This window comes from Danio rerio, chromosome 10 (genome assembly GCF_052040795.2).
Source record: "Danio rerio strain M-AB ecotype USA chromosome 10, GRCz13ab, whole genome shotgun sequence".
Lineage (NCBI taxonomy): Eukaryota > Metazoa > Chordata > Actinopteri > Cypriniformes > Danionidae > Danio > Danio rerio.
In genome coordinates, this window is record NC_141030.1 from 28,211,919 (window position 1) to 28,236,542 (window position 24,624).

Here is a 24,624-nt window from a genome sequence, read left to right on the forward strand (position 1 = left end):
CGTAATGGCAGCTTATATTCCTCGTTGGCTGCCAGCGAACGCCTGCTTTGACCCTTAAACTCAGTAGTAGCACTTCCAAAGCGTTATGGTTCATGTACACAAAATATCTTCGTTGGTGAAATTCATTCATTCATTCATTCATTTTCTTTTCTGCTTAGTCCCTTTAATAACCTGGTGTCGCCACAGCAAAATGAACTGCCAACTTAACCAGCACAATTTTTACGCAGCAGATGCCCTTCCAGCTGCAACCCATCTCTAGGAAGGTGGAATTCAGATATGGTGATTGACATCTTGTCTTGTCATATGCTATAAGCGGTAGACCAATCTCAGCAGACTATTTGGCCATTTGACCAATCAAAGGAAAGTAGCTCACAGAAAAAAAGCGGTTTATAGAGACTGGATTACTTAAAGAATTCCAGACCCTGAAAAAACAGTGATGCTGCAATGTGCATGATTAGACATGTCAAGTGTTTTTGACCTTGTAAACATATTACAGAACCTGAAATTAGAAACCATTAAAATAGAACTGTTTTGAGATTGATTAATCACTGATTAATAATCAGTGATGTGATGTGGAAAGTCTAATCGCAGCATATTTAAAGTGGCATCATAGATCTGTACGCATTGTAATGGTCACTTCAGGCTATGTTTGATGGGCAAATAAGGTCAGTTAGTCAGATTGGTTATAATGTGTTGTTCTAAATGGAAGGGATTTGCCCAAACATGCTCTACAGCAAGGTCAGTGCATCTATATCTCTTCAATATGGGTCAAAGCAGATCTATAAGCAGGGAAACTGTTTTGAAATCTATGTTTATAGTAGCAATTTTTTATATATTTAGCTTAGCTGAATAGGGTCTAATAAAGTATACTTTTACATTTGACACGGATTTCAATCATTTGTGCAATTACACTTAAAATATAACCAAATTCATTTTATTAATTAAAATGCAATTATTTTAAAGTTTATATTCTCATTTTAATGTTTGTATTTTGTGCTTTTTACAACTCAAAAAATTACTTGTGCTGCTTGTTCAAACTGCTTATTTAACATAAGTTGAACCAACACAATACTTAAATTTTTGTTAGGGGAACAACTTAATTGTTGTATGTTCAATCTACTTAAATTTGTAAAAACACAATTAAGTTAACTTAATATTCTTGTGATCTCTGCCCTGATCCAGCAATCACTGTTTTCTTCAGTCATCCAATTTAAAAAGCTGTCCAATTTGGAGTGGTGATAGCTAAATAAATATTTTTGTCTTTGGTAAAAGGCATCAAAACTACTTTTTAAATCCTGGCTTTCAGAATTATCTAGCACTTTACGTTTACAGAGACTTAGGGCATACTAACACTATGTACAGTTGCCTTGAACCGGGCCAAAGCACACTTGTACCCCCTCCCGACTCCTCAGACGACCCGCACTCACATCAGATTAGGGCCTGAGCACGCTTGCGTCATTCATGATGCGCTGTTCAGTAAGCGCTCTCGCTCAGCACAGAGAAGATTTCTTTATTGTTTTAGTCATTTGATATGCAGTGACACGCAGTCAAATATTTTGCTGAGCAGATCCGCCACTTTTGACGCTCATAAACAATCATAAAGTCCTCGTGCTGCTGGAGTTAGGAGGTTTGCTAAAGGTGCAGCTGTCGTTCAGTGAGAGGTTTGTGTCTTTAATCATCTAGGACAGTTTGCGTTCATTGAACAGTAAGAATGATTAGCAAATCCATATAAAACAGTTCCTTAAAAGTCACGTCTTATTGTCAGTTTCGGCCACCTGGAAATCCTTTTTTTATTATCTGTCAAATGTCAAGTATAACAGTTTAAAGGTGTGCCCCTGTCATTGTTTGCAAGATTTCCAAATTGCCTGTCCCCACTGGCCTAGAAATACATTTATACCACTGTTAACCTATGCATAAAACTGGGAGAACTGATGTAAAAATGGTTTTAAAAACTGACTATAAGAAACTTTGCAAGTACATGTCAACTTAAACTATCCTTAAACCTAACCTTAACCCTAACAGTCTACTGATAATCTAATGAGCATTTGTTGGCATGTAGATGCAATGTAACTTAAATTCAACAAACGGACCATCAAAAAAAAGTGACCATATGTAAAACAATAGACCATTTTAATGTGGTGATGTCATTGGCCCGTGAACATATCCTACTTATTATTTGGGGCAATTCAATCTTAACTTCATGTTAAAACAGCTATCATAACATTAATTATTAATATGTGTCTCTTTTTGGATTCTCAAAAGCTATAGAAATTAAACATGTAAAATAGGAAATACGTTGTGATAATTATTTTTTGTTTACATCCCTCAAAATGGTCTATATTCCAAAAAATTTAACTTAATTAATTTTAATTAGAACAACATTAATAAATTGTGTGGAACCCAGCATTTTTTGGAGTGCACTGGAAAAAAAATATTGTATTAGTTTTAGTTTTAATTAACAATAACAACACTTGTTTCTTGACAATAGTTTCTTTACAATAATTTTTAAAGCCTATTAAAAATATTAAATGAGTTAATAACTTTGACATTAGCAGTTTTAACTTTTTTATTATCCCAGGCAAACTAAATTAAAGTAATACTCCAAAAGAGGAAATACTAAGAAAAAATAGATTTGCTCTGTTAGAAATCACTTGGGGAAAAAAAGTAAATTTCACAGGAGCGCTAATAATTCTGTTTTCAACGCTCTCTGCTGTATATAAGACACAAATCCCAATATTAAACTCATAGCACTTGTGAGCTAATACCATAGAGCTAATCCATTTTTTCGCTGCCATGATTTTCTTGATCTCCTCATAACTGGGGTATAAAACTTACTCTTCATTCTTTTTCCACAAGCTCTGTTGTTCTCAAATATAAAATGTTTCTCTCCAGCGTTTGACATTATTCACTGTGAAGCAGCCATGGTGAGCGTTCACACATTTCGGAGGCTCATCGTTTAGACCTCTTCTTTCACATTTTGTCTCCGTGGTCTTTGATTTGTGCTCTTCACCTTGATTGACACACACATCCTCAATCCATGACAGCAAGAGAAGGGCTTTCAAGTACCATTAGTCTCAGTGAATTAAGCCTGTTTTCTGAGCCGCCGCTCTCTCCTCTCCTCAGTCCCCGGCCAAAGCACAGGCCAAAGCACAGCAGAAATATGGCCACGATTAGCATCGTCAATAAACTAACATCGCCACTCTGCCTGACACTATACTGCTCTCAAAAATCAATCTATGAAAATTAGCATAACATATCAATCCTTGAGTCTTAGGCAAACAGCAAGAGCTCAGAAGTGTACAATATTTAAATCAACATGATCCATCAGACCTGACATGATTAATCAACTAATCATCCATTCATGCAATAAATGAGAAAAGTACAAAAATGTCAACAAAACAATTACAAAAACAGCAGTATCTGTAAGAATATCAATCCAACATGAATGGGTAGAGATATGATTGGTCAGTTGATTTCTGAATATAAATCAATTTATTAAGATATTTTCGAAATTAGAAAAGCGTTTACGTTTTCAGTTATTATTTATTTATTTGTTTTATTTATTTATTTTTTGTAAATTTGTTGTGCTTTTTATTAAATCTAGTTTTTCAAAAAACACTACATTTTAGCTTACATTTGTTTTTTTATTTATTAACATCTATAGAAAAACGTACTTAATATTAAAGTTTTGTTTTATTAATTTTATATTTCAACTTTTTACATTTTGCACTTGTGTTTTTCTTCTAATATTTATACATTGTAAAAAAAGGTCGCTTTAGTGTATCGCACAAGAGGGCTTAAAAGCTCCCATTTCCCGTTTCCTTGCGCGTTGAGTTTGGTTCTCTTTGAAATAGATTGGAAAAAATCTGTGCTCGTGCACCGATAGTCCTGATTCTTCCTGAGATTTTTTTTTAAGAAGCATTATTAATGGGCCAAGCATTAACTGTGCGATCATCATACACAGAATGTTTTTCTTGTTTTCTTTTGCTTACAGTTATTGTATTTAATATGATTTAATTATCATCCTTTTCAATAACATTGCTTTAATTTGAGATTAACTCTCCCTTTATAAATAGTTAACTAGTGATCTGGGACCTTCAGTCAGGACAGACTATTGTGTATAGTTTTAGATACATGAGAATATTTATATTATGAGAATTGTTATAATTGCCAATTTTTTTTGTCTTTTTGTTGAATAAAAAGTGTATGTATTTTGATATATTTTGCTTGCTTTTACACATTATCAAAAATTTGTGGCAAGGAAATAATTAGTTTGGTGTAGCTAGAGGAAAAAATGGGTAAATCCTTAGTGTTGCAATCCAAAACTAATTGCAATCCAACACTATGAAACCCCAACACATTTGCTCAACCTTGCTGAGCAAGGTCACAACAACACACACAAAAGTAAAATGAATGAGGAGGCATGTGGACATAACACATAATTTAAATCAAGTAATTTTAGGATGCCAAAGTCAAATTTATGCATATAAAATATATTTTCCCAACAACAAAATAGTGGCTAGTGAAAATGTCAAGTGGCTAGTAACACTGGAAAACTACTTTTCTTTCCAATTTTTTGTGTGTACTGATACAGTATGTGATCTGTAAATTAGCATATACTAGAGGAAATAATAGCATTCTAAATGAACGTGTTGACAGGACTGAAGTGAAAACAGTCTCTTTGGTTCATGCTGGAGTTGTGAAGTTTCCTGCTCTCTTTAGGCCAAGGTTAATTAGCTCCAGAGGGGGCTTGAGAAACAGCCGTCAACCGAGAGCGAGTCTGCAAACCTGGCTGAAACACACAGCACAACAGTTTTCCTCCTCTGTGTCTGTCTGTCTGAAGCTGCTGTCACTTCACTAAACCACAGCACACACACACACACACCAGGCCTATACTGTACATTCAACACAATTCCCTGCTGTGATGTACATTCTGTCTGAAGCAGCTGTTTATTACTGTCCATCAACAGTCCATGTTTACACTCCCATGGCATATAATTTAGTATTACACCTTGATTATTCATTCATTTTTTTTGGCTTAGTCCTTTTATTAATCTGCTGTCGCCACAGCAGAATGAACAGCAAGCTTATCCAGCATATGTTTCACGCCGTGTATGTTTTATCTTCCACCTGCAACCAATTAATGGGAAACACCAATACACTCTCATTTACACACATACACTATGGACAATATAGTTTATTCAATTCACCTATACTGCACGTCTTTGAACTTTTGGGGGAAACCGGATCACCCTGAGAAATCCCATATGAACACGATGAGAACATGCAAACTTTGCCACCGTGCCAAATTCCTTAAAAACAAAATAGTTTTAATAACTGATTTCTAATAACCAATTATTTTATCTAATACCTGTACTATTTTACTAGTTATTTTGCAAGATACTAGTATTCAGCTAGCACTAGTATTCAGCTTTTGTGGCCCAGTGTTTGCTTCACCTTCTTCAAGTGAACAGGTCACGCACATTCTTCCTCTTACCTTGTAAATCCTTCTGCAAGCTATGGAAATGTGTTGAAGATAAAACAGGAAAAAGCTGTACAAAGTAACAGGGTGTGAAATGTGTGGGTAAATGTGTCATTAAGGTTGTGCTGGTGTGTTTTAGCTCTTCAAAGGTGAAGCACTTGTCATTCACTGGTACTGGGCTCTTTCATCAGGTCTCATCGAGGGTGTAAAACACACACAGACACACAGGTAAATTCAGCTCCTCTAAAAATATAATTCTCTTCTGGGAGATTTGAGAATATATGTTGAGTTACCTTTAAAAGAGATTTGTTGCCATCATTTAAATCGACATGTACGAAGCGACAGACATGCTGGTTTAGCCATAAATATATATGACAACCTGTCATATTACTCAAATGATATATTACTGCATGAAATTAATTACAACAGTAAATACTGTGGAGTAAAATCCTGTCTTCTAAATAAAAGAGTCTGCTGCCTATAGAGTTCAACAGTCTGTTCTGCAAGTAAAGCCTCATTCATTTTCTCCACAGAGAAATATATTTTTAGCAGTAACAGATAAACATTTAAAGACAACTCTGAGCTTGTTAATCGAGTTTATATACTTTTTTAGAATAGTCTGTTTGCAATTTTTTTTTTTTTTTTTTTTGAGGCGTGTTTTTTGGGTGTTGGTGATTGTGAGTAATGCCACGGTCACTCTAGAGTTTGAGTATGCGAAATTCTGTTGTAAGGCACTACGAAAAGAGGCGGGATTAAACAAGATGATTAGATGTTAAAAAAGCATGTGATTGCTCCATATTTTAAATCTCTGTACAGAGAGGTCATGTTTTGATCTTTGATTGGTCTCATGCAATCACATGATGCGATTTTGCAGGTCCAAGGTCTCCAAGCTTGAATTTTTTAATGCAAAACTTGAGCTTGTATTTCTGGTCTGCCACATTCGCATGCGTATGAATGGAAGTCTATGGAGCCAAAAGTTCAGTGTGACCGCAGTTTAAGTTGGTGAAACTCAATTCTGAGCACCATAGACTGGGTTTCGGGAATTGGCGACAGCGATCAGATACTACTATGGAGGTTGGATGTTGGAGTCTGTATCAAAAAGTAGAGGACCGGGGTGGTGGAATTCCAGGAGTTTTTCTGGAAAAATTACAAAATGGGAAAGTGGTGGGAGTTGGCTGTGAAATACAGTATGGGAGACTCCGGGGAAAAACTTGAGTGTTGGCAGGTATGCCCATTCTCTGCAGAATATTCAACCAATCACAGTCCCACAGTAGGCAAATTGTACCAAAAGGGATCTTTAGCTCTGCATAATGAAACACTGCAAAATGATTGAATATATCGCCTTGTTTCAGCTGAATGGTACATTTCAGTGTAGTATGATTTGTTGTGGTAGAGGTCACCCTGATTGGGCCTCTGTTTCCACTGACAAAGTTGCGATCAATGTCATTCTTGCAGAAGAAGAAAGCTGTTTACATATTGTATCCTTTGCAAATGTCCATTATTTTGAATAAAGTTTTTTTATAAACTAATTTTGAGAGGATTACCCTATACTCCCCCTTCTTTCCAAATGGGTGACACGGTGGCCCAGTGATAAGCACTGTTGCCTCACAGCAAGAATGTCTCAGGTTAAAGTCCCAACTAAACCAGTTGACATTTCTGTGTGTAGTTTGCTCATTCTCCCTGTACTTGCGTAGGTTTTCCCAGGGTTCTCTGGTTTCCTCCCACAGTCAAAAAAAACACAATCTAAGTAAATTGTATAGCAAATTAATATCATAGCCAAACTCTTAGTAAGCATACATCTCTCCTTAGCCATCCTATATCTGTCATTAGCCAGAAATAAGTCAGGGGAGTTTATTTAGATCTACCTGAGCTTAAACTCCCCTCTCACTCTGCAAACATGAGGGAGCCCAGGGCTAGAGGATCTCATAAGCTCAGGGCTCTCTCCCGGGATAGCATGCCAAACAAGCTTTATTATCAATCATCAGCTGCATGTGAACTCTTGAAATGTAGAGAGAACCAGCACGACTTGTACTTTCCACACGACATGTGAATAGCTCTAAACAACAATGGAGGACATACAGCAGATCCTGGTCTAGCTTCTTGTCACATGACTGTTTGTCACAAGAAGACGACAAGCTTTGTTTGAGCTTGAGTCATTGCTGTGTATGTCATTGTATTATTACAGTGTCACGTTTCAGCGGTGTATTTAAAACAGTTATTCCCGTGTTGTCATTCCCTTGTCTTGTTGCACATGCAAGAGACAATTCTCTGTAAATCAGTAGTGTTCAGCAGCTAGTCTAGCTCCACCAAAAAAGTGGTATGGTGGTGCGATACTGTACTGTAATGGCCGTTAGTGTTTATTTTGCAATTGACTTGAAAATGATTGTTTTTGTAGATACAACTAACACATTTAAAAAACATTTTGTTTAAGTCTGTTTCAAAACAAAGTTGATGGTGATGTAATTCACTTGGTTTAAACCGTTTAACAACAAAAACAAAAACAAAAAAACTTCTTTTAATCCATGGGAAAAACAATAAGACAGAAATGTTCAAATGACACATGCTCTGCTAACTGATTAGCTGCATCAACAACACTGTCACTGTCAGGCCTCATAATGAGATCTGTCAGGGCTAAAAATAGCAGGCATTGGAGTCACATTACTGGCACCAACAACTGGAATGTAAATCATGGAAAGTTATTCCAGGAGCAGGCGATGATCTTGATCCAGGAATATGTTCTGCTTGTGTTGCAAGAACATCTCAAACCTGTAGAGTAATAGCAGGTTCACTCGGCATGAACAGCTTTGAGTGTTTTGTCAGAACCCGAGTGTCAAACCTCAGGAGTTGTTTGTTTCTTGAGAGCAACATGATCTCAGGACACAGTTGATCTTTCTGTCTTTCAACTCCATCCTGAGCAGGTTTTGCTGTAAGACCTGAGTCTCTGTGTGTCTGTCTGCTGTTCTGTTGTATGGTATTCTTACCTTTTTTTTTCAACTGTGATGACAATGACCTCAGTGGACTTGCTAATGCTGCTGTTAAAGCAGCTGTTTTTGAAGTTGGGTATTGTTCTTGCATTTGATTCTGCTCTGTTAGATCAAAGGAGGAAACTCAAGATAAGAGTTTGTGAATAAACCCAGTGAAAGACCTGAATATGCCATTACAGCGTTGCTTTAGCTGTCATAATGCAAATCAGTCCGATCTCGATCTTGCTGATAAAGCTTGATTGCATGTCCTGGTGTTTAAGATCGGTGGCCCGTTGACACATTCTGTCAGTGCTGCTTGTATATATTTGTGCAATTATGAAATTTGCTCTGTGCAGTGCACCTTCATATCAGTCTTAATTTGTGCCAATGTGGGTGGGAGAATTTAGCACTTCATCAGCCTGCAGTATTGTGGGTGGAACTAAGTGACAGTCTGGTGCCGCAACATCAATATGCTTGTTCTCAGATTGTTGCCCCTTTTAACTGGATGTGATATGGATTGTATGGGGTATCTCCTCTCCATAGACCCCGTCTCTGATTTCATGCAATCTTACGCTTGATGCTTGAAGTGATTTAGCAGTCACTTCTTCCTGTTATTCCAGCATAAATTACTCAAGACTTTCGAAGCAAAAATCATTATTGTCAATGCTTGAAGAAGGTCTTGTAAATAAAACAACAGCCTTTCTCGTCTTAAAAATCTATGTTGTGATTGATTATAGCCCAACCTAAGTCACTGACCACCCACCCACCCTCTCTAGTCAGCACTTGAACAAACCCAACCCCCTTTTTTCCCTATTGGGAAAATGTCAAGTCGACCTTGCTTTGTTCCCCTCTCTGGTTTAGAACATATCTACGTAACGAAACAGCACTGGCTTTCTTTTAGCATGTCCAGATCATAATTATAGGCAAACAGCTGTTGTGTCAATGTTTTATAGAGATGCAAAAAAAAACCTACATTTGACTAATGGTAATATTGTCATCATTTCTACCCCCAACTGCGACATGTTGTGTTTCTTTTTTTTATGTCCCACATGAGCAGTGTTGTTAATTACAAGCCGTTTCACACTCTCCCTAATTGTCTTTTTTTGTTTTTGTTGGGCAAACTCGCACAGTAAGATGCCAACACACGGGGAAGCATTTCTCTCATCTTTTTTTTTCCAGTAGCACATCAGTCTTCATTTATTCAAATTGGCTTTCTGATTTGGCCATACAGAATTCTCAGCAGTGGAGATTTAAAAATTTAATTAGTAGAAAAAAGGAGGTACTGCCATCTGCTATTAGAGGATAGAGCCAAATATTGCTCTGCTTTGTTTCATTAGACTCCTTATTTATTACGATGGCTTGTGGTTCTTTAAAGAAAACAAGATAGGTGTAGAAGGCATTACTTTACTTTGTTTTTTGTTTTTACCCTCATAATATTTTGGTGGCAGTGGTTTGAGTGTAAAAGCATTTTATCTCTTCTGGGAAATTATGAGCATTGATATAAAAGGTAGCATGGCAGCCTACACTACAAAGAAAAATGAAAGAGAAAATACTGTAGACATGGCACTGGGCACTGAGACAGATTTTAATATATCATCCCATTAGATATGTATTTAATAAAAGTAAATATTTGTTATTTGAAAATATTAAATATTTGATGGATCATTTTTTAGATAGGCAATTAACCGATGCTAAACATGCATTCATGTTTTTCTTTTTTCTTTTTTTTTTTTGGTTGTTGTCACCAACATTTGTTGAAATCTGCATGGTGTATGGTACCAAGCAGGTTCACAACATAAGAGGTTTTAATATTAGGTTAGATTTAGGTCATGACGTCAGATGACCAAAATTTAATGTCTAGCCAGCATCTAAGTACAACATTATTTTGACGTCCAATAACAACCTCATATTACGTTGATATTTGGTTGATTTTAGGTTGTGTTAGAAAGTAACCAAAATCCAACATCTGATAGATGTCATAGTGGTAACATCCACACAATGTCAAGGTGTAACATAATTAGACGTTGATATTTGGTTGATTTTTAGGTTGATTTCAGATTGAACGTTGGACATTGATGTCGACCTGATGTTGGGTTCTGACGTCAACCGGATTTTCAAAATCAAAATCCAACATCCCCAAGAAAATGGGGTGTGTTGGCGTATAACGTCAATATGACGACATGTTGATATCCTGTGACTGCAGGGATGTAAATTCAAACCCTTTTACCTAGCTCTGCTCATAGATATAATGTACTTTTAAGCTGATATATAGTCATTGAAAACGGCAATTAAACAACTAACAGCCATTCACTGATCTTTTCTTTAAATGTTTCGCTTTAAATGCTTTTCTGTTTGCGACTGAGGATAACAAAACTTCAGAGAAAAATGAAAAAAGTTTTGCATTTGATGTGACTAATCCAGAAAATACCCTGCAAAATGCAAATCTTGTTTATGTTGTGACATTAATTAAATGACCCATCTGGAGTAGGTTCTGCTGATAAACACTGCAGTGCTTATACAATTTAATGTCTTATTTTCTGTGCAGGTTTGGCACCAGGTGGATGAACAAGACATTTCAAGGTCATAAAGTGATGTCATCAAATGCATTGCCCTGTTGAGGATCGAATACATCTCAGTCTGTTGTCAGTATCTTGGAGCAGAAATGAAATCGAGTGAAATGTGGTTATGAATGTGTGTCTTTGAAGAACTAGGTGGAGGCAAGTGAAGGAGCAAGACCTTTGATGGATCCAGGATTACTGCTGAGCTTTTGACAGACTGATACAACATGAATGTGCAAGAAAATGCACAAGCTGGAGAAAACAACCAACGGGAAATACAAAACGAGGACAAGCAGACTTTGCTAGAAGCTGTAGAAGATGCCAATGCCAATCAAATCACCAAAGAAAAAACTAATTCAGATGACAGAGAGAATGACAGTTCCGTACCCATGTCGCACTCTGAAGCAAAGGACAGGATCATTATCTGGGGAACACATGCTCGAAGTGTAGACCCTGAGCTGGAAGAGTTTGAACTGCTGGAGTCTAATGAGTTAGAAACATTTATTGTGGACAAAGAAGAGGTACACATTTCGAGTGAGAGAAGACAGAATGGAACAAAAAACTTTGGTGACAGGAAGTTGACTTTTGGATCCCCTTGGAAAGACCACAATGAAAACCACAGTGTGGATGGAGATGCAAATGAGAACTCACAGCCCCTTGACCTCAGGACCTCTAGCTCTCGCTCTGGTGCAAACCGAACCCTGAGAGATGGCCGAAGTGGATCTGAAAGCAATGTCTTTTCATCTTCTCTTTCTGCAGTGACCAGCCTCAGTGGAAGTTTAGCCAGTGCCCTGGACACTGCAGGCTGCACACAGCCTCTCTATTCCCAGTTCACCAAGTCTACCTCAGGCAAAGGCAGGAACCAGCAACCAGCTACTACTGAGTCCTTCATCCACTCAGAGAGAAACAGGGATCTTCCCAGGGATTTGGACCAAAACCATAACTCTACTATACTGCCTCAGGAACCACAATATGACCGAAGTAAGCTAATCACTCCAAGTGGTGCATATCCTTCAAATGGAACCATAAAAGTGCATAAATTTCCAATGGAAGCGGAGCAGAATACTGGATGTAAATGGATGTCAACTGAGGTGCCGAAAGGTATGGTGAGGGTACAACCTTCTTGTAGGCAGCTTGTCCGCCCTCTTTCTACAGAAAAGCGATTAACCTCAGGATATCCCAACAGTGACCAGGCAGACCAACAACAATCCCACTATTCAGAGACCTGTCATGGACATCAACAAGTGCTAGCTTGTACAGAAGTCAACAGTAATCCCAACACAGGCACAGAGATGGTTCACAACCAGACCTTTACCAGAGAAGCCCAACGTATAAAGAGGCAGAGCTCAGCAGATCGTGCCGCAAGTCCCTCCAGCCTTGAAAGAAAGACACACTTCAGCCGCCGGGCCTACAGCAGTCCAAGTAGACCATCCCCTCCTCCATCCCCCAAGACCACAAGGTCTCCTCAAAGGCATCCTTCATCATCACCCATCAAAACTTTACCCTCTCGAGCTCCACAGTTGGGTTATGCTGGGTACACTTCAGGCTTAAGAGCCCCAGTGAAAACAACTATTAACACAAGCGTTCACAAACCTCTTGCACAGCAGACTTCAATGGAGACCTCCCCGCCAAGCAAGTGTCTGCCAAAACCAAAAAGTGTCCGGCCCAAAATCATCACATACATTCGAAAAACCCCGCAGGTGAAACCCCAGCCCCTTGAAGGATCTTACGAGGTGTCATCCTTACCTACAAGGCTCTCAACATACAGCAGCACACAGGCCAAACCAGCTGTAGGAGATCAAGGGGAAGCAAGTGTGCTGAGTGCCTCAAATTTACTCTACGATAAGTATCGACAAGAGATGCAGAAGGTCCGATTATTCTCTCCTGGACTAATGGGGTCTGGGATTAAACCACCCAGCAACACCATGCCTCACAAAATGGCTGGCAGATCGGACAGCTTCTACGGGTCTCTTAACAAGCCTCTATCTGCAGCAGTAAGGAATGATTTACACATTGAGAAATATTTTGTTATTAATTAAATGCTTTTATATCCATAAATATTAGATTGTGTGTATTGGGAGAGTTTATATTCTGCAACCTGGGGTCATGTTTCTGTTTTTTAAAATTAGGTGGGACGATCCGCAGTTGGCCTTGGGTCTCCAGTGTCTGCAGCTGAGGACCCATCTGGATCACCTATGGGAGCACAGGATACAGGGAGTCTTTTTCGTTCACCACGGGGCCTAAGACCTCAACTTGGCGTTGGTGCTGTAAACAGGACTCCTTCTGTACTTGCAAAAGGCAGGATGACCTTAACAAGCCACCCAAAGTCACCACTGACCATCAGTCAACCAATGCAGGCAGTTAACCCAACCACTCAAACTCCTCAGGAAACACAAGGTAAGATCTATCGCACAGTTCCATTTATATGGCATGTTTTACATCGCTTTCCATCAGTAAAGCTATCTCACATAGCACACTAGTGCAGGTTCGGTGTTTAAAAAGGGTTTTCAGTGATAGAATCACCAAGGCTTTGTCCTAAAGGCAAAACTGACTCTGGAGTGTTTTGAGATGAGTAGATGTAAACAGAAAGAAGGAAGAGAATGCCATAAGTCTTCGCATCCCTGCCAGTAATGCATTTGTAATAGTAAGAGATAAACTCATCCCAGCCTCTCGTCAGTAGAAAATACACTTTACCTCCTGGCATTCAGTTGAATATAAATAAAGTTCACATTCATCTTGTGCCATGAGGGAGTTCTGTCTGAGCTTAAAAATTCCCTACCATTTCTAAAGCGCACTTTATTTCCAACAACTTTGCCTGTCAAGGTGAAGATATGAGTTATTTCATATTAAATCCACTACCAACATTGCCATCATCCTCTGTGTTTTTTCTAGAGGGCATCTGTCTATCTGTATTATGTTATCTCACTGCAAACCCATGACTCGGAAGCTAATTTTATGCTGTTTGGCCCTATTTGCAATGCTTTGATGTGCTAAGCAATTAAAAGTCAAGGCGTCAATATCTTTGTGTTACTAAGCCTCGTCACAATTTCTGACTGTAGTTGAGATATATCTTTTTTATGGTGTAAGGATACTAATGCTACAGTAGGTAAAGAAACTTGTGGTAAGGAGATTTATTCTAGTAGTAACACATAAACCGTATAAAAGATCTTGAGAGGAAGGTACACCTGAACAGAGATTTGTTAATAGAAACTGCATTTACTCTTTCGGTATGACGAGGCCCACACGGAATCTGCACGCGCAGAAATCCGCAGATTTTTAACCCAACGTTGAGTCTATCTACTTACTTGTGTAAATGTGTGTGAGTTTCAATTTATTCTGTTTTTTTTTTTAATTAATTTTAGTAATGTCATTGACTAAAATGAAATGTTTATTTAATTTATTTACAATGTCTTTTAGGAGATATATTACATGAGAGACTTGCTTTGTTTACCAATGTATAAGTGGATCTAATTGGATTTGAATTGTAAACATTAAATAACAATTTAACAGGTATTGTTTTTTATTTATTTATCATGTATTAGTTTTTAATTATGATACTCCCAAAATAATTCCACATAAATCCACAGATTATCTACAAAATTCTGCGCAAAAATAGCTAAATAAATCTGCAGATTTTGTCTGGCCCTAGGTATGACTAAGCTTTCAATATTGTATGTCCGATTCCATGTAAGTGTAGTTAACAGTGATTTCCTGTTAAATTATTTATTTTCGGTTTTCAAACTTACTTTGGAAATTACAAACTTGGATTTCCAGGTAGGAAAATTCAAAAGGTTGTCTATAGTAAATTATAATAATACCAATACATACTTACTTACTTACTTACTTCCAGTGCCATTTATATCGAAGTTGATTTTGAGCCACACCATTTTGGTGTTTTTTTAATATCTAGTTTTTATAAGGTGCTCTGTTAGCCCAATGTTCAACCCCCGACCTGGAGGACCAGGACAGACACAGATACACTATGGACAATTAAGCTTACTGAATTCACCTACAGCACATGTCTTTGGACTGTGGGGGAAACCGGAGCACCCGGAGGATCCCATGCAAACACTGGGAGAACATGCAAACTCCACTCAGAAATGGCAACTAACCCAGCTGGGGCTCGAACCAATGACCTTCTTGCAGTGAGGCGAAAGCAGTACCCACTGTACTACCATGTCGACCAATGATACCTATAAATGGTTAAATATATTGTTGTATAAATACCTTTATCACATTTCTAGAACTTTACATCTACAAAGAACAGTAGACTATTTTCTTATTGTGCAATGCATTTTATGCAATCAACAGAACCTAGAGTGTATTCATGTTTCATTCTTATTAATGTAGTTTTTAAAGTGTTTGTCAGTGAACAAGTAAAAGCTTGTTGAAGGGCTCTATTCATTCACTCATTGAGAAATCATTGATTTCCAGAGCTTCAATCCACATTTTTAAATTTGCATAAAAACACACATTCGTTTCCACAATAATTTGTGAAAATGGTTTCCCAGTGGTGTTAAAAAGAGAGTTTTTTTTCATTCAATAACACAATGGAAACAGGTTTGGTCACTTTCGTCATAAAGAAAGTATTAAATAAACATTAAAAATGTTAAATCAACTGAGCAATGGGTGACTGATTTGTGTGATCTGGGCGAGTTCGGAAATATGGGGAAGTAGGAAAAGGAAGGAAAAAGGACGATTGATGGAAAGAAAAAAATGCAGCGAAGGAGAACAGGAACACATTTATCTTTAATGATCACGACCCTCGCGTGAAGCTGAAGCTGCCAGCAATTTCATTAAAGACCTTGATGGTCCCCGATTGGGGTTGGGGGTGGCTGGGGGAAGCAATGGAGCCGGGACAACTTTGATTAGAGATGAATGGATGAGAGGCTGCTTTGTTGTGTGCATTTGCTTGAGTGTGTATGTGTGTGTTTTCATATGTGGACTATGCGTCTCTTTAAAGCATACTGCTGACACTGCAGTCTAATAAACGTCTGAGACCGCACAGACAAAATGAGAATTGGTAGATTGTCATTTAGTATGCGCTATGCTTTGCTCCAATCAAAATGTCTTGGGGATGGGGAGGTCGAGGTGCTTTATCTGCAGGAGCAGGAGGGGATCATTCTCTCCACCTGCCCAAAATTAACACCTCGGGTAGGGGGGAGTCTGGCAGTTCAAAGCCAGCCTTGAAGTGGTCCCTAAATTCACCCTGCAGTAGCGCTTTGCATGTGCATATTTATGTATATATCTGTGCTTCCCAAAATCTTAAAATGTTTGATTTTGCAGCAGGACATTCCCAATGGTGCTAGCAATTGAGATATCTCATTTAAAGAACCACGATGCAGAGAGCAGAGATGGAAAGAAAGACAACAGATATCTATGATAATCCTCATTAAATGCATGTAAACAACTTTTCTTTACTGGTAAAAAAAAAAAAAAAAATTCCTCACGAGGTATTTACTGTATTTTGATGAGATCTTTTTTTAAGCGCATATATTGTAATAGTTTGTGTAGAATTTATTTTAGTGGAACCAATGGCCTCTTTAATTAATGGCCTTGTGGAAAGAGAGGGTAATATAAACAAAAACGAATAGGCCTATTAAATATGAAGAAATAAGCACAAATTCTAGGAGTTTAAACATCAGTCTTTAGGCTAATAATTCTTGTTTGAATATGCTAAAAAAAGGGTTTACATTTATTTACATTTCTAGATATAAAACCTTTCAATATATTAGTTTAAAACTTAAAACAATGTGTTTTGATTAAGTCTTAAACAATGATTAAGAATATTTTGGATAATAAAAGCATTTTTAAAAAAGCACTGTAATCCAAAAAGATTGAACAAAAGGACTGTAATTAATGAGCTACACTTTAAGTACAAATTTCCCAGAAAGATCAGGTACATCAATGTCACTTCTGCATAAACGGCCTGACAGGAAAAATATATATTTTATATCATGTATTTTTAGATTAAAAAAAAATATTTTAAACTTAATTTGTTAAGAAACCTTTATAGGGTGTCAGGGTCAGTGATGATAATTATTTTATTACAAGTCTGTAAGACCTATTTGAGTTAATATTTAGATTATTTACTAAAATATATCAATTAAATCTATATGAAGCTGAATGCAGTGCATAGTTTGTATTAAAAAAGGCAAAATAAACATATACAAACAATCTAGTCAATATAAACAAATTATTTAACAAAAGATGATTACAGCAGTAAAATATTTGTAGTCTTTTAATAAGCATCATATATACAAGATAGATATGGTAATAAAAGTTGTTTGTTTTGAAATTTGTGAATTCGTCCAATAATAAACAAGAAACACACATGGTTGTTGTCATTCTGTGAACTCAGCCAATCGTGTAGTTTCGGTGTCGTCATTAATCGTCTAATCTCAGAGCACTGTCGCTGTACTTTGATGCCACATGTGACATTCACGTGGCGTCTGCGCAGTGTCAATCCGGACATTATTTCTAACCTGCATGCACCGCTTTAAGACAGATTTTGATCAATCTGCGCTGCGCAGCAAGAAGTCGAACGCACCTTTTATTTGTTGTTCCTAAAACTTGGGTAGACGACAAAACTTTTGTCAGGTATATCACTTATTATAATTTAGCTAATTCAGTCTTTGTGACCTTAATAGCCTTGTTTTAAAAGAGTTTAGTGATGCTTCAATTGAGGACAAAAGAAACTTTGTTATGCTCAAAAATTGCAAGTACATCCAGAAGCCATCCAAACACTTAATTAATAAATTCATTAAACAAATCCTCTGATCAGTTTTATATGAAAGTATTTTGAGTTCATAAAGTGGCTTTATGAGTCATCTGAGATGTTGGCAAACTTTTATATTAAATTAGACTTCCTGAGCGGATGAGAAGTGTGACTCATGGTCCTTCTCACTGTGCATATTACAGCTGTATATACAGTATATGTTGATGAATGGACGAGGTCATGCTGTGGTCAGACAGCCGCCAACCTCTTTAAGATTCTTTCTGGAGCTTTTTAAAGTCATATTTACCTCTCAGCAGAGAGAGGCTGTAAAACTTTACAATTTCTATCCAACTGTGAGTGACTTTTAGACTGGCTAGTTCATTTCAGGACACAACTTTCTTTGTGCACTGTGTTTTATGAATTTCTCAATTCAAAAAAGTGTGTGATCATCTTACCTACAGAAAACATCTCGGTACTGTAGCTATGATTCCTTCCACATGTTTTTCTCCACGATGTCAAGATGACCAAGATGTAAATTAATTCCAAAATATTCATAATAATATTTTGAGCTCGATTATAAATCTTTAATCCAAAACAATAGAATTAAGTGCATACCATTGGCAGACTGGGACTAAAAATCAGCCCTGGCAGTGTAACCACATCAGCCCACATTACCACTCTGACACAGCCCCATCCACGGACACGCACATTCACTCCTTATATTGGTGTACAGATGGTGAAATAATATAAGCAGTACCATATGTAATAGATATTTAAACATTTAATGTATGTGACTGAAACAAAAACAACCCGTTTATACAAGCAATCATTTCATTCATTCATTTCCTTTTCGGCATAGTCCCTTTATTAACATGGGATTGCCACAGCGGAATGAACCGCCAACTTATCCAGCATATGTTTTCACAGCGGATACCCTCCAAGCAGCAACCCATCACTGGGAAACCCCTATACACACACATTTACATACATGCACTACAGACATTTAGGCCTACCCAAGTGAGGGAAGCCAGGAGGAAACCCACGCAAACATGCAAACTCCACACAGAAAAGCCAACTGACCCAGCCGAGGTTAGAACCATTGACCTTCTTGCTGTGAGGCGACAGTGCTACCCACTGTGCTGCCCCCTTTCTAGATTATTTCAGTTAATTTTAAGTATTTGGCAGCGTCTGATTTTAGAGCAATTTTTTGCTTCCTCTGAGCTTTTCGGCACCGCCTTTCCTTTTTTACGGTCCATCTCTGACAATTAGCTTGTGTTGACATTCTTGCCAGATTTTGATTACGCCCACGTAACCTCTGATTGGGTCGGACCATCTCGAAACCAGCTGGCCATTGCTGATTACCAATGCTTAACATTTATATTATTATTACTATCATCATCATCATCATCATCATCATCATCATCATCATCATAATATTCAAATCTTGCAAGAGACAAAAGCTGCCTGCATGTAAAAACAATACATATAATTTTTTTTTTTTTTAAAAATAGCTTACCGGCCCACATTTGAAAAAAATGGTCCAGCCCCTCTGGCATTTTCCAGAATTGCCAGATGGCCAGTCCGCCCCTGGTGCATAAGCTAAGATGGAAACGCATTTACCAAATAAATTCATTGATGTGCATTAAAACAAATGAAGACCTATTTACTATTGTGGAAAAAGAGCAAAAGTGGTCCTCAGCTTGCAAAAACAATGATTTGATTATTCATATATCATGCTAGTTTTTTTTCTCCTGAACACATGGGCTTATTTTTAGATGTTTTGTGAAGTAAATTCACAGCCTTTGATAGAAAATAACTAACGCTTTATTTTGTCAGTATAACAAGAATGTCATGCATAGTTTTTAAAAAAATAAAAGAAGCTATTTTAGTTTTGTTTGACCAGTTAGCTTGAGTGCTAATTATAGTTTTCCTCACCCACAGATCAGAGAAAGCCAGTGTCGACGGGTTTAGCTGCTAAATCTCTCCTGCCGAAGCCGGCTCAGGCTCAGTCTGGCCTGCGTCCTCCTGGTTATTCGCGTCTCCCTCCGGCACGACTGGCTGCTTTTGGGTTCGTCCGAAGCTCCAGCGTCTCTTCTGTGTCTAGTAACCACTCCACTGACAGCACACGGAGTGACCCCTGCCGACCTGCTTACCGTAAGTTACTGAAACACAAACACACATGGGTTTTAATATGCAATAAGGTAATGTGTAGTTGGTTCTGAAAGTTTGAAACAACACCAACATTGTTTTAAAGTGTCCCTTTTTTCTATTATGCATCAGGAAATGTGATAGTTTGGTTTGGTCCTCAACAATGGGGCGATATGCAGGGATCAAGTGTTCACAATGTCTTTAAATAATGGTGAAATGTTCAAACAACTCCTGAGTCGACTCATATTTTTGAGAAACAATAACTTTATACACGATGAACTTTCAGATTTAAACTTCAGTTGGATGTTTTCATTCAATTAGAGCTGTGTTGTTGTGCGTTCACACTGAAGGTGGTGAGAGCCTCATAATAACTGGCAGTCATTCATTTTCAATGGGAGCCGGCAGCAATAAGCGGCGATTCTAGGTGCATCTATGTCAGTGTGAGCGTTGAGAACAGTTGAAATCAAGTCAACTTTATGGTAATGAGCTATGACACAGTTTGGTGGCAATCAATCAGAATGTAGAGGTCCACAGCTTGAGAGGTTTTCAGAGAACACAGTCACTGTGAACTAAGGTTCCGACCACAGTTGTTCCCAAGGGTTTTGATATTGCGGTGGCAGGATTTCCAGTTATTTACGATGTTGTCTTACAGGGAATTAAATAAAAAAGTTACTGGTGAGTTACTGATATGCATTATTGTTATATATGTTTTTATAAAAAGACGGAATCTCAGTTACAGAACAAAACAGTATTGCTGCTTCAGAATATTTCAGACAAACTTGAGCTTTCATAGTTATATAAATTGAATAAAAGCCGTGCAACATTTTCATGCTGGAATGCATGTTTTTTATGCAGGAATGCAACTAATTTGCTGATGTGCTGCAACTGCCTCTTTAAATACGAGATAAATGTAGCAAATTTTGACACTCTTGCCACCTTCGGTGAGCACAGTTACACTGCATGGAAGTTTTCTCAAAAACTCATAATTGAGGCTCTTTAAATGCTCAGCAAGCTTGCTGTTATTATCATAAATACAGTAAAAAATAATTTTACAAATCAATGTATATGCATTTTATTCCTGATGGCAAAGCGGATTTTTTCAGAAGGGTTAAGTATCTTCTGGATTTCTTATGATACTAGTGTAAATTTAATACTTTTAAATGTAAACAGTACCTAAATGTATCAATACTTATTAAAAGAGCCCCAAAACATTGGATTACATTACAGTTTTTTTTTTATGTATACATTTAGCGCTTTCGGGTTTATAAAAAGCATATTAATAATAAGATGCATTATTATTATTATACTTAAATAGAAACATAAATAAACACAAAAAAATTTCTGACAATCTGCAACAAAACCTGAGGCACCTAACCAACCACAATAATTGAATAAATGTGGATACAGAGCATATTCTTGTTCTGCAAACATACTTTTTTTAATATTATCTGCAAAAAAGCTACAGCCAATATGTTTATTATTAAAGATTTGCACCAGTTTCTCGTTAAGTATTATTCTCTTGATCACACAAAGTGAAAAGTGCTTCGTTATTTATGGAATAGTCGAATTGCAAATATTTAAAAGGGAGAGATGAATTTCCTGCTCATTTTTTTGCTGTAATAATAATCTACAAAAATAGAAAAATAAATAAATATTACATTTTCACTAGTGGTCTCATATATCCGACCCTGTTCACGCTGCAATTTAAGATGCCATCTAAAGTGTTTGTAGCTGAGAGCATTGTTAGTCGAGATCCCGGAGGTACAGTTTACATAAAAGCATAATGCTCCACTTTTAGAGTTAATTATAAAGCAATTTGCATCATTTGATTAACTCCACCCACAAGCAGTGTGCAAATCTCCTTTAGTTAATATATTCTGCTCATAACTACAGTCCCTAACATATTCATATATGACATATTCACTGCAGCTGTGAAAAAAAAGATTTTTTCTTCTTCTCTTTAGTTGGTCTTAGCTTTAGGTCACAACGAAACTTTGTGTTTGATCCAAGTGGGCTTCTTTCATAAGCAGCTCCGTAAGTCAACACAAATAATCCTCAGTGTGATCAGAGGCTGTTCAGTTCTGCTGAAGTCGACTCCAGTCTGCTTTTAGAGGGGGGACGTCTTTGAAAATTGGCATCTGCGTTCGCCGCATGTGTTTTTAATGCGACCTACATAAGTGATGTTGGCTGGGCTTCTCCTGGTAACAGTTGACGTGGCTGCAGATTCAGGCATCCGGAGATTCATGCGTCACTGGATCAGTTATGTCATCGGGTCTTTTTATCCTGAAATCACTTGGGAAGTGGAATCCCTCTGTGTTCAGAGTCCTGGATGAATGAAGGAAACCGATGCAAGAAAAAGATATTGCAAAGTAGTTATGTGACGTGTTACAGTGAATCCAAAAAACTACAGGGCAGAAATCTTTTATTTAAAATAAATATAGCAAACTTTTGAAGTTAGTTTACAGTTATGTTTGCTGTTTATTCAAACTACTTATTTTAAATGAGCTGAAACAACACATTTCCAAGTTTTTTGAGACAAATTTATTGTTTTATGTTCAATCTACTTCATTTTGTAAAAATGAATAAGTTGTCTTAATTCCTTTATCTTGTCTCAAAACAAATCAATTGTTATTATGTATTATTGTCTTTTTATTACTTATTTTTTACTATTTCTGTTCTAAATATAATAAGTTTAATATAAATATCAACTTATTTGTTTTTATTTTTATAGTACTTAGTGTCTTAGTCTAAGACAAAATGTATAACTTTATTTTATTATTTGTTTTTATTTCATTTTATTTGCATATTTTATTAGCTTTTGGCTTTATTCATTTACTATAAACCAGAATTATTGCAGTTTACTAAATGTAAAGCCAGTCAGTTTTATCACTTGAAATCAAATAAATGTTAACTAGGAAAAAATCAACACATGATCATTGTGAAAACGTACATCCGCTACATCTGGCTGCATTTTGTCTTTGAATCAATTTTTGCATTACCAGCTGACCCCTTACCTCTGTGTGGACAGCTTTTTCACTGTTACCAGATACAATACCGAGGTATGTATGTATATATATATATATATACACACACACACAAACACACACACACATACATACATACCTACATTCATACTGTACATACATACATACATGCATACTTAAATGTGTACATATATACACTTGTATATATTCTCTAAATATTTCCCAAATGATGTTTAACAAAGCTAGGAAATTTTCACAGTATATCTAATAATATTTTTTCCTCTGGAGAAAGTCTTATTTGTTTTATTTCGGCTAGAATAAAAGCAGTTTTAAATTTTTTTAAAGTCATTTTAAGGTCAAAATTATTAGCCCCTTTAAGCTAAATATTTTTTGGATAGTCTACAGAACGAACCATCGTTATATAACATTAACTATTTATTAAGTCAACTAATTATTAGATATATTTAAGCCAGTATTAAAAGAAATATTACACTTAAAAACTAATTAGACAAAAACTATTTTAAGAAATTAAATTAAAATGAAAACAAAAATATAAACTATTTAAACTATTAATAAAAAACTACAATAATTATTTATGTAATACCAGATTGACACTGCTTAGATATAGTTTAATCGTTTTTGCTTTAATTATTACCAACAACAGTAGCGCAGACACCACTCAGCTTGATAAATTACCATCTAAAGAACAACATGGAGTCATTATTAAGTACTCAAACACTTTTTGGGGCCACTGCAGACATAATTGGGGTCATAACAGTGTTTTGTGTCTGCAAAATTCCTAGCATCATTTATCTCACCATAATCATGTCCTGACATACTAGGGAGTCTGTTATGTTAGAACTCATTACTGAATTTCCATAGCAAATTTCATTCTTCTTCTTTGAAATTAGTCCTGTGATCCACTCAGCAGGGTGTGCATAAGATTTAGTACAGCCGTGTGATCCATACATGCAATGAGTGTGTGTGTGTGTGAGTGTGTGAAATCTATTTATAGTCACTGAATTTTCACAATCCTTCCACACTATTTAATATGTAAGTCAGAGGTGCAAATGAAATTTCTCTGAAGTGTTGAATGTGCTACAGGGCTGATTGCTGATCTGATGCTGTTTCCACTGCATATTGACTGTCTAGAGGCCTGGACCAAACAAAAAAAGCAGTCAAACACTAGATGAAATGATTCCCTTTTTGGTGTGATTGAGAATGTCATTATTGTTTGCAATTATAAAATTGGACATACTTTGGCACTTTCATAAGATTTAACATACATCTCTGTGGTGTCCCCAGAACATGCCTGTGAAGTTTCAGCTTCAATTACATCACAAATCTTTTATCATAGCTTCTCAAATATGCCCCTATTTGGATACACTCAAAAAAATAAATAAAATAAAACTTTTGTGTCTTGTTCAAATTACTTATTTAAAATAAATTGAAACAATACAATTCTTGTTTTTTTTTTAATGGAGCACTTTGTTCAAGTCAATTAAGTCAATTAAATTTTTTTAATTAATTTTTTTTACTATTTCTTGTCTAAATATAATTATTTTAATAGATTTTTTTAAATAGAAATTTTATAGTACCTAGGGCCCTAGGCACTAAGAGTCCAAGAAAAATGCATAATTTTATTTTATTATTATTATTATTATATTGCATATTAATTCATTATTCATAAATAAATTCATTATTTATTTAATTGAATATTTTATTATTTTAGGTTTATTCATTTACTGAAAACCAGAGTTACTGCAGTTTA

The 24,624-nt window shown here is 36.5% G+C and overlaps 1 protein-coding gene across 4 annotated transcripts in view; it reads left to right on the forward strand.

Annotated features, from left to right (window-relative positions):
• The window catches only part of mtus2a (microtubule associated tumor suppressor candidate 2a), a 128,117-nt gene that overhangs the window by 53,080 nt on the left and 50,413 nt on the right, over positions 1–24,624 (forward strand). For all 4 annotated transcript variants that reach the window (XM_087270575.1, XM_087270577.1, XM_087270576.1 and 1 more), the window contains 3 exons: positions 10,991–12,997; positions 13,133–13,400; positions 19,663–19,875. In XM_087270575.1, the coding sequence (XP_087126701.1) occupies positions 11,231–12,997; positions 13,133–13,400; positions 19,663–19,875 (2,248 nt within the window). In that variant the 5' untranslated portion in view covers positions 10,991–11,230. The remainder of the gene's footprint in view (positions 1–10,990; positions 12,998–13,132; positions 13,401–19,662; positions 19,876–24,624) is intronic.